This window comes from Phaeoacremonium minimum (assembly GCF_000392275.1).
Source record: "Phaeoacremonium minimum UCRPA7 unplaced genomic scaffold PA7_03_scaffold_464, whole genome shotgun sequence".
Taxonomy (NCBI): domain Eukaryota; kingdom Fungi; phylum Ascomycota; class Sordariomycetes; order Togniniales; family Togniniaceae; genus Phaeoacremonium; species Phaeoacremonium minimum.
In genome coordinates, this window is record NW_006921366.1 from 140,228 (window position 1) to 158,687 (window position 18,460).

General features: G+C 50.9%; 3 protein-coding genes across 3 annotated transcripts; 1 reads left to right on the forward strand and 2 right to left on the reverse strand.

Annotated features, from left to right (window-relative positions):
* Positions 1-834: 834 nt before the first annotated feature.
* Positions 835-3,090, forward strand: UCRPA7_6321 (putative hal protein kinase protein; the record flags this gene model as incomplete). Its single annotated transcript, XM_007918859.1, has 1 exon — positions 835-3,090. The coding sequence occupies one exon, from the start codon at positions 835-837 to the stop codon at positions 3,088-3,090; it is 2,256 nt and encodes a 751-aa protein (XP_007917050.1).
* Positions 3,091-13,916: 10,826 nt separating this feature from the next.
* Positions 13,917-14,486, reverse strand: UCRPA7_6322 (hypothetical protein; the record flags this gene model as incomplete). The annotated part of the gene is made up of 3 exons (XM_007918860.1): positions 13,917-13,958; positions 14,072-14,367; positions 14,426-14,486. 3 exons carry the CDS (start codon positions 14,484-14,486, stop codon positions 13,917-13,919), a joined length of 399 nt encoding a protein of 132 aa, XP_007917051.1.
* A 2,351-nt stretch (positions 14,487-16,837) lies between these two features.
* Positions 16,838-17,754, reverse strand: UCRPA7_6323 (putative cfem domain protein; the record flags this gene model as incomplete). Its single annotated transcript, XM_007918861.1, has 2 exons — positions 16,838-17,539; positions 17,596-17,754. The coding sequence occupies 2 exons, from the start codon at positions 17,752-17,754 to the stop codon at positions 16,838-16,840; spliced, it is 861 nt and encodes a 286-aa protein (XP_007917052.1).
* Positions 17,755-18,460: the final 706 nt, after the last annotated feature.

The window sequence follows — 18,460 nt, forward strand, 5'->3', positions numbered from 1 at the left end:
GACCGACCAACTTACCCGGAGATCTTCTCAATCTATTATGGCCTTATAGCCGGACCGGCCCCTCGGGCGTCTCGTCAAGTCAATTGTCAATTGCAGCTCTCTCTTCTCTTCTCCTCTCGTGTCCTCTCCTCTCCCGCATTTCTTCCTGCTCTTGGCCTTCATTTCGGTGTAGATCTCGCACCGTTTTCGTACCTCATCAAAGGCGCCACGCCTGCTGGCCAGGGCGACACAAATCTCTCTGCACCGAGACCTCTAGGCCTTGGCACCTGAACATCGCTCTCTCCCCTGTTGCACCGTCTCAGACCCGCGACCCGCCTACCTAAGCCTACCTGCCTCCCTCAAAGAACCGACTGGAGTCCAAAACATATAAGAGGAATCCACAGCCCGCCCACCCCGCGTCGTGGTTGCTGCTGGCCCCTCTGATTTTGCACGCAATCGAGCTGCGAGCATACTGCAGGACACACTTGCACCAGCCGGGAACCACCATCAGCTTCATTGCTGCTGCTGTCGTGTCCGCGCACTGGAGGGTAGGGTAGTGTATTTTACGTGGTGTTTGGCCGCCCGGCGTCAGAGCCAGTCCAGCTGCTGGGAAGGGGTGCCTCGGGGTGTGTATCTGTGTGGCCAACAATCCGAGACGAGAGAGAGAGCAAAGTGGTGCGCAGGTAGCTGCTACTGGTCGGCGTGCCCGATCAGCAGGCCCTGTTTTCTGCGTCTCGTTCGTTGGTCATCAGTCGCCTTCCAGCCGGCCCTGACGTCTTAGTCTCCCTAGCACTGGGGTGACTCGCAAAACACCACTAAAATTCCAGCACACCCTCCTGCCCCGACTCAGCAACAATGGCGGTCTCGGCGGTGCTAGCCCCTGCGGTTACTCAAACCTCGACTCTAGGTATCTTCACTCTCTTTAACCTGAGCCACCCACGGCTTCATAAGCAAGCAGACGACTCAACTCGTATAATTACTCTAGAGAAACCTCCCTCCCACGGCGACTCTAGCCTGTCCTCCTCCCCCCGCCAGTATCCCACCGAACTGTCAGACCCCATCCTCGAAGAGGGCGATGAGTCGGAGAGCGAGAACCCGAACGAACCCGTCACCCCCGTGAGCGGCCGGCAGTCGCAAGACTTCCACAACATCCAAAATCACGAGATTCCAATTGCCGCCGATAATTCCGCCGCCGCCGCCGCCGCTGCTGCTGCTTTCAATTCCATACGTCACGACAACGCGACTACTCCCAAGCCTCCACTGATTCTCAACACGGCTGCCACCCCGCCGCCTAGCACCCCGGACGCGGCCTCGAACCAGCAGTTCAGCCCACCGGCCACCGCAGGTGGTCAAGAACCCGCTCCCAGTCCCCTACAGCGACGCTCCACCCGTGGGTCGACCACAAGCTTTAAGCGCACAATGTCCAGCATATTCAAGCGCAGCAACTCCGCGTCCAACAACCAGCAGCCATTCGGATTGACCGATGCAGCCTCGGAGACAACCCTCGCAGAGAACGATCATCGCAAGCCACCTACCCGGCGATGGTCTATGAACCGATCGTCGGCCACAACACGCTCCAACACACCACCCTCACCCGGATCCCCTATCCTCGAGATGGCTCCTCCACACAAGCAGCCAGAACTGCCCATGCCGAGCAGCGATGACTTCATCAAGAAGAAGAACAGAGCCTCGACCGGCCTCAGCCTGCGTTCTCGGGCCGTCAACTTCGTTAGCTCAAAGAATGGACTCCAGAAAGAGCAGAAGGAGCGACCTGGAGACAGGCTTGCGAGGAGACGGGCTAGCAGTTTCGACTACAGCAAGACCAACATGCACATCCACTACGACCCAGAGAACCCGACCGCCCCACATGGCCATCAGCGACAGATTCTCTACATGGCTGCGGATGCTGGGGTTGGAGTCAAGGCACGTCGTCTGAGTCTGAGCCTGCCTGATGACTATGCTGTTGACATTGCCGAACTACAGCATGAGTACGAATATCAGCACAAGTTCATTCCTCGCCACCGAAAGCATCTCGGCAAAGGAGCCACGTCAAAGGTGCAGTTGATGAGCCGCAAGGGCAACCCAGAAGAGCTGTATGCTGTCAAAGAGTTCCGTGGCAAGTCATCATCAGAGACACAGGACGAGTACGATAAGAAGGTGAAGTCGGAATACAGCATCGCCAAGAGTCTTCACCACCCAAATATTGTCGAGACTATTCGCCTCTGCACAGACCACGGACGATGGAACCATGTCATGGAGTACTGTGGAGAGGGTGATCTGTTCAGCCTTGTCCAGCAAGGATATCTCAAGAAGGAAGACCGACAAATGGATCGCCTTTGCCTGTTCAAGCAGCTCATCCAGGGACTGAACTATCTTCACAGCAATGGCATTGCCCATCGAGACATCAAGCTGGAGAATCTTCTCATCACGAAGGAGAGCAAACTCAAGATCACCGACTTCGGCGTATCTGAGGTGTTCAGTGGTATCCACCCCGGCCTGCGGGAAGCAGGTGGCCAATGCGGTGTCAATATGGGTGAGATCCGCCTATGCTCACCTGGTATCTGTGGTAGCGAGCCCTACATTGCTCCCGAGGTTCTCAGCAAGGAAGCGCCATACGATCCCCGAGCCCTCGATGTCTGGAGCGCTGCTGTGGTCATGATCAACCTGATCTTCGGCGCCCCCATCTGGGAGCGAGCAGTGATCGACGCCAAGACCAGCAAGCCATACCTGGACTTGGTCAAGGGTTGGAACAAGTGGAACAACAAGCATCCCGACCCTGAGGAGCAAGTCATTACAGAGTCTGACTACCCGTATTTCGAGGCATTTGATGTCTTTGTGTCACCACCCGCCCTTCGCCGTGTTCTTCTGCAGATGCTCAACCCCGATCCCAAGCGCCGAGTGGGCATCAACGACGTTATCAACAACAGATGGGTCAAGAATATCGAATGCTGCCAGTTAGAAAGCTACGATGACCCGGCGTTGAGCATTGATGCTTCCAAGAAATGCAGCATCAAATTAAATGGCACAAAGAAGATCTTCTGTCACAGTCACGTTCCCCTAAAGAGTCACGGGCACACATTAGGCCGCATGCCGGGCCAAGCAGGCTATTGAGAAGGAAGAATGAATACAGTATATAATCATGCAGCCGATTCTATGCACTAACTAGACGGCATGCTTCTTGCACACATTTTCATACAAGTCGGAGTAGGCACTCTGAAGCATGAGGAACAGGCGTTTTACTAGGGAGCTTCTGGTTTCTGGCTCACCTTTTTGGCAGGATTGGCCTCACATGCAGGCTTTCAAATACGAGTTTCATTTGTTTTATCACTCTTGGTGCACACTGAAAGATCTAATTGATGCAATGGATGTGGTGTTGATGTCAACGTGGCCATGTCTAAGGACCACTAGCATGTGTCTGCCACTTGATGCTATTTCCCTAGTCACACATCCCGAAGTCATGTTCTAATCATGTACAATGCTAGGCGGTCTAAGCCCACTTACCTTGCCTAGGTATATATATTCTGATCGATCCCCAATGCGGGATGGTCCTGGGAGGGAATGTCTGATACAAAAGTTCATTCGGCAAGCAGCCTTTGGAGCGCTGTCTTTGCCCGCATATTGGAAGAGCAGAAGTGCTTTCAAATCACACAGAGAAACTCTGACTCGGCTGAGGATGGATGCCGATCATGTTCTGTCTGTCTGTTCGTCTAATCTACCTCACATCGACCGATATGAGAGCCCTCTTTTTTTTCGACGAGCTGGCAAGAGACATTACATAACATACTCCCATGCCTGCCTCCGTCGTTAGTAACATCAAAAGACAAAAATCAATAGATCACAATCACTATACTATACTATGCTTTACTTGTCCCTGTGTTGTCTCGTCTTGCGATCTCATGTCAGACTTGCTGTGTACTCCTTTGCTAGGGTAATGAATGCTAGTTTGCCAATGGTATCACTACCTCAACAAGGTATTACCACCTTTGTAGAAGTTGATAGATCTATAGCAACAAAAGGAATATTTGAGGGCTTGGTGAGCATTACGACTCTGGGTATTGAATATCTTTACCCCTTATGAATTAACGTTTACTACCCTGGCAGAGGAGTACTACCTGGCTGAGACACCTCGGCCTTCCTACTCTTCCACCTCCCAAGCCACCCGTGATTATGTACGTACGAGAGTGACATGTATGTATGTATGTATGTCTTGGCACTTTCGGATCGGCAGGACGCGCAATGACGCCCGTTGACAGCACAGCGGCTGTCGGGCCAAGAATTTTGTCACGGACGAGGGATGAAATTTCAATATACGTGGGTTTGGCGCCAAGGAACGGCAGATATGTGATGAACGAACGGATGGACTCGGGAGACGGACGGGCGGTGCTGGCGGTCCGTTTTGTGACTGACTGACTGACTGGCTGGCTGACATGGACGGCTTACAGATCCCATTCACATTTATGGACTGGACAACAGCAAGACACGCACATCTAGATGGGCGTTGACGCTGGACACAGCAACGAGGACGGGGTAATGTGCCATGACACTGACGAGGTACACCACGCAAGCCAGCCAGCTATCCAGCAGCTCTCTTTGACACTCCCCCGCCGCTGTCCCCGTCCGCGTGGGCCGCAAGCCGCAAGCCGCAGGCACCTCGCTCGCCCCTCACACCAGAGAAACAAGAAAACCTCCCGCTCGCTCCCTCGGAGACGGGCAATGGATGGATCAATTATGCCACCACCCCGCGTAACGGAAGCAACTGTGCCAAGACCAGCGAATCGGAGGCTCTAGATGCCGCGATCCTGCGGCCCACGCGTGGTCCGTCCTGTGGGACAAGCTGCAGGACAGGAGGGCTTGAGGGGCAGAAGTCTCGACGGTTTCGAATGGCTGGTTGGACGGGGACTTTCTCACCGTCTTTTTTTCTGGGGAGCCGGTGAGCAGCGTGGGGAACGTGCATGTCTGTTTCAATGCGCCGGGATGGATGGATGGTCAGGGAATTTTTCCTGATTGATGGGCTACAATGGACCTCGCACTTTTTGGGAAATGGCTCAGCGGTGATGTTGCTGTTGCTGGCCGTTTCGATTCTATTTCGTGTTGCAGACTTTGGTAGACTTGGCAGGAGAAATCCGAAATCCGTCCCAATGCCAATGCCAATGCCAATGCTGCGTCTACAGTATCGAATGCGGATCGACACCAAGTGCCGCGTCACCGGGAGTTGAGCAGCCCTCGGCAGCCTTCCCATGTCTTGTCTTTTTGGCTGGGCAGGCGATCATCTCTGCTTGGCACATTGGCACATTGGCACAGGCTGGCTTCGCTGCGCCAGGCTTACACATTAACGGGCGGGAAACGGCCTGTAGGAGGCGCAGATCGTCATCCGCAAATCTCTCATTCATTCAGCCCTTGATCCCAGCCTGGAGAAAACGGAACATAATGTACATGCCCTGCCCTCCCTGCACCGCACTGACTGCAGCTAGCTTAGCAGACGTGCTGCGCGCGCAGCGTGGGGGCGGCATGTCTTTGATTTTCTGGAGGAGACGGGGAGGGGTTGATGTCCAATGCTTGTCTCTCGAGCATTGCTTTTTCCTGTCTTTTTTGGTTTGGGTCGCTGGCAGTCCGATGTCGTGTGCTCGTTGCTGCTGCTGCTACTGCTGCTGCTGGTGCGTTGTCGTATGCTCACCGAGCCTCGGATCCGGCAGTTCGAGCCTGCAAGTTCCTCTCACGGCTTAGGGCTGCCGTGGTCGGGCAGGACCCCGGGGAGAAACGGTCTTCTTCCCCGCTGGAGCCATGTTTCAGAGATGACTGTGCCGATGTAAAGGAACGCCAGGACAGCCGAGTGGTTGGCTTGTCTCGTTGAATGTTTGACTGTATCCGCTATCCGCCAGGGGCTGACGGGCCGCTCGAGATGGCACACGCCAGGGTGGGACAGGAACGGACAAGACGCTGGGCAGGGCCGATGTCTTGGCCTTGGCACGCGACCGCTGCTGTGCTACCTGTCTGGGTACTGGCTGTGTGATACAAAGTCCCGTTTTCCGTCTTGTGTTTCCCCCGTTTCGAGCAGTTGTAGTTGGTACTTTGCGTGTTGTGGACGTGGAGAAATGTCGTGTAACAGGAACTCGAAATTCCTGCATTGATGTACTCCTCCGCCTGGGTAGTAAACGTTAGTTCAGCCAGGATGTTATCACCCCGAAACGAGGGATTACTACTGTGATAGAAGTTGGCAGACGTATAGTAATGAACAGATCTTTGAGATCTTGTTGAGTATCATGATTCTACCCTGGCGGAGGAGTATACGAGTTGGACGGTTGAGTTACATCTTTCCCCTGTTTGACCCCTTTTGGATCCTGGAAAGGGGGTTGAGTAGCTGCAAATCCACGGTGAGCACGAAGAAGAGTTGAATGGTTGCTTGATATGGCGGTAAGTAAAGCCAAGGGGCCATGTAGCCAATGTAGAATGCTGTCTATCAACGTGATAGAATATGCTACTGGCTGGCTTAGAAATTGCCTCCTACTGCTCAATAGAATGCAGGATTCAAGCCTCGAGTCCCTGACATCATGATGTAGAGAGAACTGGAGCAGTCTGATAATCCCGTATCTGCCCAGGCACAAATTGGAGAGAAGAAGGCAAGATTGCAACGCCCTGTGTGACTTGTTGTTGAGAGCCAAAGATCGAGTATTGTCATGTGTTGTCAATACCGTGTGCTCAGCTGGGCTCACGTTCCAACAGAAGTCGCTTGACTTCTTTGAAGCGCTCTTTGCTTGGTTGTTCGGCGTCAGCTAACGGAGTTCTACTATTCCAGTCCTTGGAGTTACGGTCGCTCCCCTTTCAACGAGCATTCTGGCTGACCGAGACTGCCCCAACCTGCACGCCATCGAAAGCGGCGTTGCATAATACTTTGTATCTTGCACTTCGATGTCTGCTCCAGCTTCTAGCAACGCACTGACTAGCTTGTGATCTCCAACTTCAACAGCTCTATGCAATGGGCTCAGTCCATAGCAATCGTTCTTCGAATCCAGGTTGGCCCCATTTTGAATCAGAGCCAATATCAAGTCAAACGACACCCTCTTCGAGATCGAAAAACTCAGAACACTCTAATAGGACTAGGGCGTGTCGTGATTTCGTACTATAACATTCGGGTCCGCGTCACCAGTAACCAATGCTGACATGGTACCCTGATTTCCCGCTTCAGTAGCATAGACGAAGGGCGATTTGTCTAGATCGTCCAATAGGTCTACCTCACAGTGCCCGAGCAGGAGATTCACGGCGTTCAAGTCCTCGCTCTTGGCTGCCTCATGTATGGGTAATTGGTTTGACGCGCACCCGGCGAGGCCACGTCTGCGGCGGCCGCATATTTGACGAGTAGTTCAAGTGCTCTCACGTTATTTTCTGATGTTGCCCTATACAACATTGTCGTGTTCGTGTAGTTCATGTAATTTACCTTTGCTCCCTGTTCCAGCAGATATTCCATTGCTTTGTAGTCCTTGTTTGTCAAAGCTAGCTCGATAGGCATCGGGCTGTCCTGGGGGTAGGTAGGCCTGATATCTGGATCCGCGCCCAATTGCAACAAGACCTTTAAGGCCTTCTGGACTTTGCTCGACTTTCCCTGTTCAACGACTCGATACAGAGCCGTCTTATTGTAATAACTGTCGCCTGCGTTAACAGCGTCGGCTGGGCCGAGTTCTGGCATGATGCTCAGAAGCTCGGCTGAGCTACTGGTGGTTTGGCACTTCTCGGCCATATTCATCAGAGGCGTCCGGTCATCATACCAGGCATCGAGGTTGGCACCAGCAAATATGAGGTATTTCATGATCTCTTCACATCGCCGATTCTTGCTTGCATCTTGCTAATACCTGTAGTATGACAATGCGTCAAGCAACGGGCTGAAAGTCGTCGAGGCGCTGTCTCCATGAGGATTGACCCTTTCTAGTAACAGCTTCTTCACTTCGTGGTCTCTGAAAGACTCAATGGCCCTATAAAGCCTGTCGTTTAAGTCACGGTCGGTTTTATAAGACTCATTCGTCGGCAACCGTAGCTTGTCTAGCAGTCCTCTGTTGCCAGGACTATCACAAACCATCACACGAGCAGGGTAGGATGGTACCGGCACCTCACTGATGTTCAACGTTTCAAGATGGCCGGTCAGAGAACTGTTGACTTCCAGCACCGTTGTCTCTGTATAAAGAGGGCGCGCGCCGCGAGTGCGTGACCTGAAGAGTTCGCAACCAGATATCCTGTGTTCATAGTCGAGTATGTGAGTTCAAGTATTCCTTGTCGAAGAATAGTTTCATTGTATTAAGATGAGTTCCTTGAAGGAAGCGCATGATAGAGCAATTGTCTCACCACACAGAGATCTTGAGTGTATCAAGCAATTCACGTTGGCTTTGTCCCAATTGCTCATATTGTCAACACCAGTAATTCTCGTCCACATGGTCGATAAGTCGAGAAGGGCGGGGCCAACTCATGATGGCCAGTGAGAAAAGCTCACATCCTACCATTTTGGCGGCTCCAAGACCATAACTGCATGAGAGCTGGTGGCTTGCTTGGACGGGCGAGGCCGTTAATCCGGCGAAGTGACGAAGCATGTTCAACTCGTGATGCACAGTTGATGTTTGGCATTAGCACCACTGTTGACACTCACTATCAACATTATGTAGTAGATTGCCTCTAGTAGTAGTTGTCCGGGCAAATTGCGCCATAGAGCTACATGGTTAGGGGGTCCTTCGAGGACGATGACAAAAGATTACTCAGAATGGAAACTACCGTCACCGACCTGCCTAAAATCGCACTTTAAATCCCTCTTTATTAGAAGGAAAATGTGTAGTTGCTCACCTGAAGTCATGCTGCTTTAATCACCCTAGCTTATGATGCCTGAGGTAAGCTTTCTTAAAGGTTGTACGACCTATGGCTAACATCCAATCGTAAATTATGAAATCAGGAATCAGATAGCAAAATACTATACCTATTAGCCATATAATAGGTCTCTCGACAGAGGTTTAGCCCAAACATAATATAATCAACAAGGCTAGAGATACATTCAAGTCTAGATTCTAGACACTAACTACTACTATCACATAACTCTTCGGTTAGGAAGGGTATTCAACATGGCTATATGCTAACAGGACAAACTTTCATCTTTCTCTATATCTCAGACGCTTCCATCATAGTCTACTTCTATGTGTATATGTTGAATCTGGAAATCTTTGACAATGACAAGACCAGGCTACACTACAATGCCGTCGCACAGGTGTTTGCATTCGTCCTCCAATCTTCCAACTGAAACTGCCCCCACAGTCATAGCATGACGTAGCCATCACTCTCGATATGTAGAGTGTCGAGTGTAATGATATGCTAAGCAGGAACCCCAAGAGAGTCCATAAGTATCAGGAGCCTCGGACCTCCTCTTAAAAACCTCCGCATTGGCAAGAGTTCACTCGCTCGCCCATTCACACACCGCCAACCCTACAGAGACAAAAGTGATGCCGTGATTGCTTATATGTCAATTGTGTGCTGTCAAGAGAATCAACGTCAAAGACGTATCAGACCAAAACAAGCGACAGCCTGTATGGGAGCCTGTCGTTCCTTGTGATCAGGTCTCTACTGTCAACGACTAAGTCATATGTGCCTATTTGGAATATATTTCTTAATGTAACATTTGACTAGTCTTGGCGATGAAAAGACACCTTAGCAGGTTAAAGGAGATCTATCGAGGCCAAAGACGAAACCGTGTCTGATATTTTAACTTTCGACTGGCAGTGGGTGTGTTAGATATATCCATTCTATTGACGGTGTTTCCAGGCATGGTGTCACAGTACTGTGCCCATCGTGACTGACTTTCAATCCGTTGAAGCAGCGTTGGGATCCGTCTGTCCAATGCGCGTCCGGACATGGGCGGAGCTAGGTCTTGTTCTCTAATGGAGGGGGCTGTTGGCGCGAAAAGCGTCTCTAGGACGCAGGGGCATCATCATCATGGCCCTCGCGGGGCCAACTCTCAGGGAGAGAAGCTGCTAGTTCACACGTTCCATACCTAACAGTGGAACGAAGCGCGCATACGCCACTGGTTTACCAGACGACCTTGGCCTCAACCTTGAGGTGTATCTTACGAGATAAATACGAAGTCTATGTTATGTTGGTACTTATATTTACTACGATCTGGAGACTTGTTGGAGCTTTGACTCGTCGTGAAGATCCGGGCGCAAGACCTCACCCCACCTTCCGGATCCGTAAATCGGCATGTTTTGATTGGCGTTCCGGAATTTGCCAGCCAGGTTGCAGGGTCGAAACGACGTTGATTGTCTACGGAAAAGCCTGCCTCTTAGTGCAGATTACTTACTTGATAAGTAGTCTTACACATGCCGGCCAGGAGATTAACGGCTTAGCCCATTCTCGCCATTGGGGATATATGGTTCTGTTTGGGCAGGGACTGCCAACGGCATCCGGGGCCAGACGAAACGGCAACATGGACGGAGATGGGAACGGGGGATTTGGGGGCTGTAACCGGACCGGATATAATTAATTACCCCCGGCAGCTGATTGATTAGTTGCTTGCTTACCATCCTCTCCAAGTGAGATGATTGTCATGTGTTCTCACGGAAATGTGACTTACGCGAGCAGGAATGATGATGATGTCTGCCTGTATTGTTTGTTTAGTTGATTGGCTGGCTCGTAGCCCGACGTCTTGTGTTGTTCATTCACTCACGGATACCACCTTACTCGGGGACGAAACTCAAGTGTACCAAAATCCATTTCCGTCTTCAGAGGTGAGCTCTTATTGCTCTAAGCTGAGCGACCCCTGAGCACTGGGTGAGCATCTCTGAGCTCCAGCTGACTCGGACTGAGCTTAGGCTGTCCGCGATTTCGGGAACCTTCAATCTCTCCCCAGACATAGCCTTTTGCTTCTCATACGTCGCATCGCTGCCTTCCTCATGCTAAGCCATTTCGGCGTGAATCTGTCGAGCAGTAATGCACCCCAGAGAGAGGAAAGCAGAGAACTTCGTACTGCTGTCGCCATTTAACAAGCTGTTATGAGTATCTTTGTAGTCCTCCATAGCCCCTGACTTCCAAAAATGTGCCAGCCGTGTTTGTGCAGAATCCTTACCTCCTTTGAAAGCGTGTACCGATGCGAGCCTTCTAAAGGAGGACTATGCGTGACGTCCCTGACATCTAGGATTGTTTTTTCAAGATCCTCGTAAATTTTCGGATTCTCAAAAGGAGGTGTCTGTGGTGGGAGATCTGGTTCTGGCACTATAGGTGGTAGTGATAACTTCTGTGGCCCAGGGTAAACCGCACGCGGTCTCTCTCGAAAGGGTTCAGCCAGCTTCTGGTACTCTGTAAAAGCCTTGGGTAAGTCGTCTAAGCTCTCGATTAACAAGTCCCGGCTATATATAATATTCGCTTAACATATTCCTCAAGATGCAAACATTACTCGTTTCCATCTGTATTGTACTGCATCCCGAATCTTGCCCTCGGGAGCGGCAGAACCCTCGCCGCCTGAACAGGCGCTAAACTGGCACTAAGCAGGACGGGCACAGGGGCGCCACCGGGTGCCCTACGGATTTGACAAGAGTCGTCAACTCCTCGGGAGGGCTTGACAGGGAGTCATCTCGGGCGACTCCAACTCACAACTAAACACAAGGCTCCTCGTTTCTGCCACCACACGCCTGCACAACGGGCATTCTAAATTAAAAAAATTAAAAGTAAAATCAAAGCAAATACTAACTTATCTTACTGTTACTATAACATTTACATTCCCTGTGGATTTTAGTTACCCCCGGCCAAGGGTTTTCTACCCCCCGTTGATTGTAACTCCTTCGCGAATACATGATTGAAGTTCAGGTGGTACTTAGGTAGAATTAAGGGTCTAACGGCACATCGGCACAACCTTAAAACGGCACACTAGCTATTTAGCTAGGTAACTGCCATAAGAGGCAGTGACCCCGATGCTACTCGCCCTATCCAGGCACCTACCTACTGCATAGTATCTGCCCAGGTATCTGCTAAGAACCCCTGGAATCTCGCCAGCTACTTAAGTCTGGCTCCCTGTGGGCGGGTAGCCTGGCCCGCGTACTAAATTCACCAGGTGGAATCTTTTGTCTGTAGAAGATAGATCTCTCTCAGGCTGTCACAAAATTGGCTTCTATTTTACACTCACTTGGGGACCAGAATGGAGACACTCCCCTCTGATTTAACACTGTCCATTCTCAAGCATGTACCGGATCTTTCGACATTATACTGTCTCGTCGAAGCGTCACCGGCCGCATCGCGCGTCTTCGAGCTCAATGCCGCCCAAGTCATTGAGTCGGCATTTGCATCAGGCCATCTTCATGAGTTCACCTGTGCTATAATCCGCATCGTAGCCTACGTACGGTGTGGAGCTCTCTTGCCTGGTGTGTCCAATATGCACGATTTCGATAATTTCTACCGGCACGAAACTACCGAGCTTCGCTATGATCCGCCGCTATGGACAGAACCGCCGCTCCGGCTGGTCTCCGGCGTCGTACCAGGCTCCGTGTTGCGTGGCATTCTCGCTTCACACTATCACAATGAGAGTCTGATGGTCGGATGTCTCGTTACGTATCTGGCGCGCTTCCGTGCCATCCAACCTATGCATCTGGTGGATCAGGACTTCGTCTGGACGAGCGGGTATCCCCCCAGCCCGAGCACGAGTCCGAGTTCGAGTCGGAGCGCGAGTCCTAGGCCGGAGGCTGATCCGAGCTCCACCGCTAACAAGTATGTCGGGGCTTGGCAGCTGCAGCCCGCCTCTCAGCCTTTTATGAGGCATGATATCGGCCCACCTACGTGGTGTGAGGAGCAGCGTGTTCTCCGAGCCTTGTGGCGGGTGCAACTCACCAATGATTTGCGAGTCGCGGAGACCACAGACAAGCTGGAAGACGGCTGGCCGTTACGCCTGTACATGCGAGGGCTCACGCTCACGCCTTGGGTCAGCGGTTCGGTAGACCCGATCCAGCGCCCAGATCTCGAGCCCCAGTTATGGCAGCAGCTGATCAACGTTGAGGATGAGCTTGCCGCTACCGTAGTAGACTACGCCAGGAATATTGCTGCTACTACATCGGACCTTCGACAGCACACAGAAAGGGACTGGCCAATACCAATCCCAACTCAAAAGGACCTCTTGGAGGTTGAGTGCTATACTTCTGCGATGGCACTAGAGTTCGAGGACGTAAAATTGGAGGATGACGATATAGGACATCATAACTTGTGGGACATGTGCTCCCCCCTGCAGCATGTACCATGGGAGTTTTTCCGCCGCAGAGGATTCGCGATCTGGTGCGAGGCGAGAATGCTGGGATATGGGCTCCTGTCCGCGACTTTCTGTGTTCCGGAGGGAGAATCAAGAAAAGGTGCTAATTACAGCTTCGGCTCGGTGTTGATGGCGTGGAAAAGCGTGCTTACGGAGGAAGAATTTGCAGAGGTTGCTCGCCGCAATCGGCTGTTAGAGGACGAGATGCTGAACCGCTGAAGCAGCCTGAGCTAGATTCACAAAATTCTTGGCTTAAAGGCCTTGTAGAAAACCCTGAGTTTCTATGTTCATCTTAAACACCAACATGTAGAATGATATCGTGGTACACTGAGGTGAATCGTCCATGCAAATGTGGCATTTCTAATTACACTGTATATTGTTGCGTCAAGGACTCATTCTAGTGTATTGATTACTCGAGGCCGGGTATTGCCTTCTGACTTCTTGTGATCGAGTGTAGACCGAATACATAGTTAAGAAGTGATAAGAAAGGAAAGTCAAATGAGATTACGATAGAATAGATTGCCAAACCCCTTGATTGTATTATTCTGACCTGTCCACTACACATCATTCGTTTCCCCATGTTCAAAGAGTTTTAGGTGTAATCAACTCCACCCCAGCAAAAATGCGGCGAAGAACGGCTGTTGCTTTACGAACCGGCGTTTTGGAATGGTATCTGCGTCTAAGCACGTCACGTTTGATCGCAGGGCAGCTGGTCAGGCTCGTTGCCAGTCTGTTCGTCTCGTCATGCATAGCATCCTAAAGATGGGTTTAAGTAAGCCTTATCCTAGAACCAAAGGCATCGTAGCATGAGGGTTGGCGGCAAGCAACCTATGGGGAACTCACAATAACATCATTATGTTCTATCGTCGTGGCCTTCGCATTAAAGTCGGTCAACTGTTGCTGCAGATCAGCTTTGTTCTGGGGCGACCAAATGTCGACTGTGTTCCCGTTCACGTCCACCTTGGTGGCCAACAACGTGGCGGGGAAGTCCAGCTCTTGTATTGTGGCGGCTTTCTCGGTAGTGCCCGGGATGTAAAAGTCCACTGGGTGCTTCACCGCATTTGCGGCGAACTGTCCAGATAGGCCTGGCTGTTTATTGGCCCAGTTCTTCAGTTCCTTGTATATGTTATCCTCACGATCTGGGTTACAGTCAGTCACATTGGATGTATTTACTTATTTAAAGGAGCCAGAGCTTACCGTAAAGTCGGTAATTGTGCCTGGTAGCGTTGTTAGCCCTTGTGTGAACTTCAAAATGCATTTGAGGTCACGGGAGAGAGGAAGGAGGGAAGCATTTACGCGTATTTGATAGAGTCTTGAGCATCACTGAGTAGGCTACTCATGATTGTGTCTGTCCCCAGGGCCACTCGGGCATCATGCATTGTATCTGAGATCTAGGCTTCCCCGTTAGCTGCCGCCAGGTCTAAGAGACCAGACATTGAAATGGCTCCAGATGATGCTGGTGCTGCACCTACCGCACGCACGCCTGTTGCCCAGGCCACACTTGCGCCGGTAGCCCACTTGCCGGGATAGAGCTTTTCGAAGTCTTGCAAAAGCTTCGGCCTGATATTGTTCTGCTTTGTTTGCCCGTAATTGACAACTATGCGAACATTGCATCAGTCAACTGAACCACATTGCAGTGGCTGTGGGGGCTAAGTACTCTTGGCTTTAATCTTTTTGAAGTTGGGATCTAGTCTCCGTAGTCAGAAAACTTATCAGCGGGCGAGTAATAAGACGATCTGATGGACTCGGGCGAGACTACTGCATCTCAAAGCCCTGGAGCTGCCTTACTTAGCGAATGCCCTGTAGAATCGTATGGATAACCCGCCCACGCCGACTGTTTGCCAATGTGCTTTGCAAACTCGTCAAACGTGCAGATGCCTTGCATTCCCGCAGCTGCCGCCGCGGAAATGAACGTGGCCTCATCTTTGTTACTCGCTGTGGTTGAGGGCCAGTTCGTCTAGACGTTACATACTTGATTAGTGTACCTTGACAATCACGGGCGATGCGGATGTGAGAACGCCTCGCAACACGAGGCTCTACCATCACTCGATGCTATAGAATAGAACTGACTGCGTCGTGTGTACAGCCGGTAGCCATTGTTCGACTTGAGATTCGGCCCTGCTTCCAGGCCCTGTATTCAGCCTTATACACAGCTACTTAAATCAGCTTTAGGTCGGGTACCGTCGTATGAGGATGTCTGAAGAAACTCACTGTACGCCCACATAAGCTCGCCAGGCACGGCTACATTCAAAGCTACGATGCCGGTGGCCGTGTACAGGCTGAGTAGAACATTGGAGATGCGCATTTTCGAACAGCACTAAGAGCCGACGTAGAGCAATGCGTATCTGAGCAGTGACGGTAGCGCAAGTGCTGTTACAATAGGAGTGTTACTTTCCTGACGGCGGACAATACTCTCAATGAGTAAAGGATTGAAGTCAGAGCAGATCATCTGGCATACATAGCAGAAGGTCTGGATTGAAGAGCAACTGGTAGAACGCCGGTCCCCAAACAGGGGTACCGGCATCTTGATCCGAGATCTCGCAAAAGGTAGCCTTTTTCAGGTCATCTCGGATGCTAGGAATGAGGGATGGGTAGTTGGACGTCGCAAATTTGACGCTATCAGATCATAAACTTTCTAGAGTCGTAGTCGTTCATTTCCGAGCAGGCATCAACAAGATTAGGACTGTGAAGAATAGGAGTCTAGAGCACCAACGTGCAGCTATGTTCGGCTTATACAGGGGAGTCATTTACAAACTTGGGCTAGTCGTGCATACAAGCCTTTTCCGCGGCAGGATGTTACCTACCCAGGCCATACTAAGCTTTTGGTTAGTGCACGTCGGGTGCCTTCCCACATTCCTGTGAGCAGGGGTTCAAAGCTTCGTCCATGCAGCACAGGTGCCAGATGAGGAGATCTGCAGGGTCTCGCCGTGCGTGCATAACTCCCGACAAGGATTACCATACCATAGTCCATACCATAATAAACGCTAGATAAAAATAACCATATTCAACCATAAAGTTGCCGCAAAGGCTTAAGTGTTACAGTTACATGACCATTGAAACCCACCCCAAGTCCTACAGTTTATGACCGAGGCCGCACTCTGTCGCCTATCGCGCGACAACTGTTAATGAAGTCAAGATTGGCTTACCGCTTGTAAGCTCTCCACACTCCGCGCTTGTTCACCGCGGATGCTACCAATCTTATCAATGGGGAAGGTGCTGTCAGGGCCAGGCTGGCTCCATCAGGACCTGCAGAAAGCGGAGATTGTCCTGCATTGTGGCCGAGAAGGGCAGAGAAGGCAAACCTGGAGGTACATTGCGAGCATAACATGTCAACTCGAGGAAGTAGCCGTCCATAGTGCTAAGAGTGAATTTAAATCTAAGGATTACAGAGAAAGAGCAATTTCATAAGACAGGTCTAGTACTCAAAGGCGTTTATGCGAGACTTGATTCAATATCCTATCCAATATAACGAGAAGAGAGTGGATTAAAGAAGAAGCTTCAAGGAGAAATTGAGCTTTAAGAACGGAGAGCATGACTGCTATGTAAAGCGTTTCAAACTTCCAATAACTCATGGCTATACCGCACGAGAGTTGAAATAAAATCGTCAGCCTATCTCCACACGTCTGTGACAGTCTGAGTCGACGGGCACCCGTTAGAAATTGTGAGATTGTAGTGTGGATCCAAGGTCGTGATATATGTTCCGTTGCTGTATGAGTGCACATATTGATATTCGATTTTGTCACTGGCATTGAACGGCACAGTCAGATCCCACACCGGATTGCTTAACGTGTAAAAGGCCGCAGACATGGCCAAACCATTGGTCACGTTCCAGTTTCCCAGCTCGTCCGTGGATCCGACAATGCTGATGAGCTCGTAATCGTAATCACTTGAGATGGCGTACTTGATCTGGAACGTCACCGAGACTGTGGCAGCCGGGGTAGCGCATGGAGTGGTGGACGAGCTCGGTATTACACTACTACTGGTAGTGGCGCTGGTAGGAATTCCAGTTATCATTCCCTCAAAGGCATTGACGCGGACGAAAGTGCCGGTTGAGGGCGCCGTGGTCTCGATGGTGGTGAGATAAGCGGTGGAATCATACGAAATCAACTCGTAAACCTGGTTGGCGGGCATCATAGAGGTACAAGCAGCATAGTAGAGCGGCCTTTCGGGATAGTCGGTGAGAAAGGGAGCATAGACTCCAAAGCTACGGGGGCAGCATGCACCATAGGTTGCATTCCACATGTTGGCGGTCCAGCCGCTTGGGCAGACAAGAGTACTGAATGCCGGAAGACTGACCGAGTTGAGCTCCGCCTATGAATAACAATAAGCGACGGCAAGAGGTTGGAACAAAGGCAAAGCCGACTTACCATGACGCTGGAATAGAACTGGCTCGGGTAGCAAGTTGTGATAGTGGAAGTGGGGACAGGGTTGATTGCATTTTCCCAGAGATTTGTTCCGTGGTAAGCCATCTGAGTGATCAAGCCGGTGCATTGCGGGGACTGTGTGAAAGTTGTAGACAAGGCCATGTTGTACTTGGCAGTGTTTGTCTCGATAGACGTCCACGGAGTTCCAGTGACTTTGGCAGTGGTCGAGGAGATAGTAGTACTGGAGGATTTGGCCGTAGTTTTGGATGTCGAAATTGTGGTTGACGACGAAGGACTAGTTGTAGCAGCACTCGTCTTTGTGCATTCAAAACACTCGACGTCATAGTATCTATATGGAGAACCCGAGTTTGCCCCTGCCGTTGAGTTACCCGCATGCAAGTTGCAGTACGCGCCTGCATCAAAGTAGAGATTTGTGCACCCGGGGGTCTGCAAACTGAGGCGCTGTTAATCTACCAACCTCCGTCATACTGAAGGGTGGTGTAATAGACCTACCAGATTGCACTACAGGCATCGATACTCTGAACATATGTCCCTGAAGTGTACGAGATGATAGTCGTTCCCCCATTGCTATATGCCAGCTCGTTACAAACGGCTCCCACAGGTACTGCATAGCCAGGTTGTCCACATGTTGACGGACATATGAAACAGCTCGAGTCATAGAACGTATAAGGGGATCCAGAATTGAGTGTATGTGTTTCCATCCCCGAATGCAGGTTACAATACTGCCCCTGAGCAAAATAGATATTGGTGCAGCCTACCGTGGCCAGACTGTCCAGATTCGTAAGCGGGCCATAACACTAGGTAGAGGTTCTTCAGGGAAGGAAGACTAACCATATGTCCTTACATT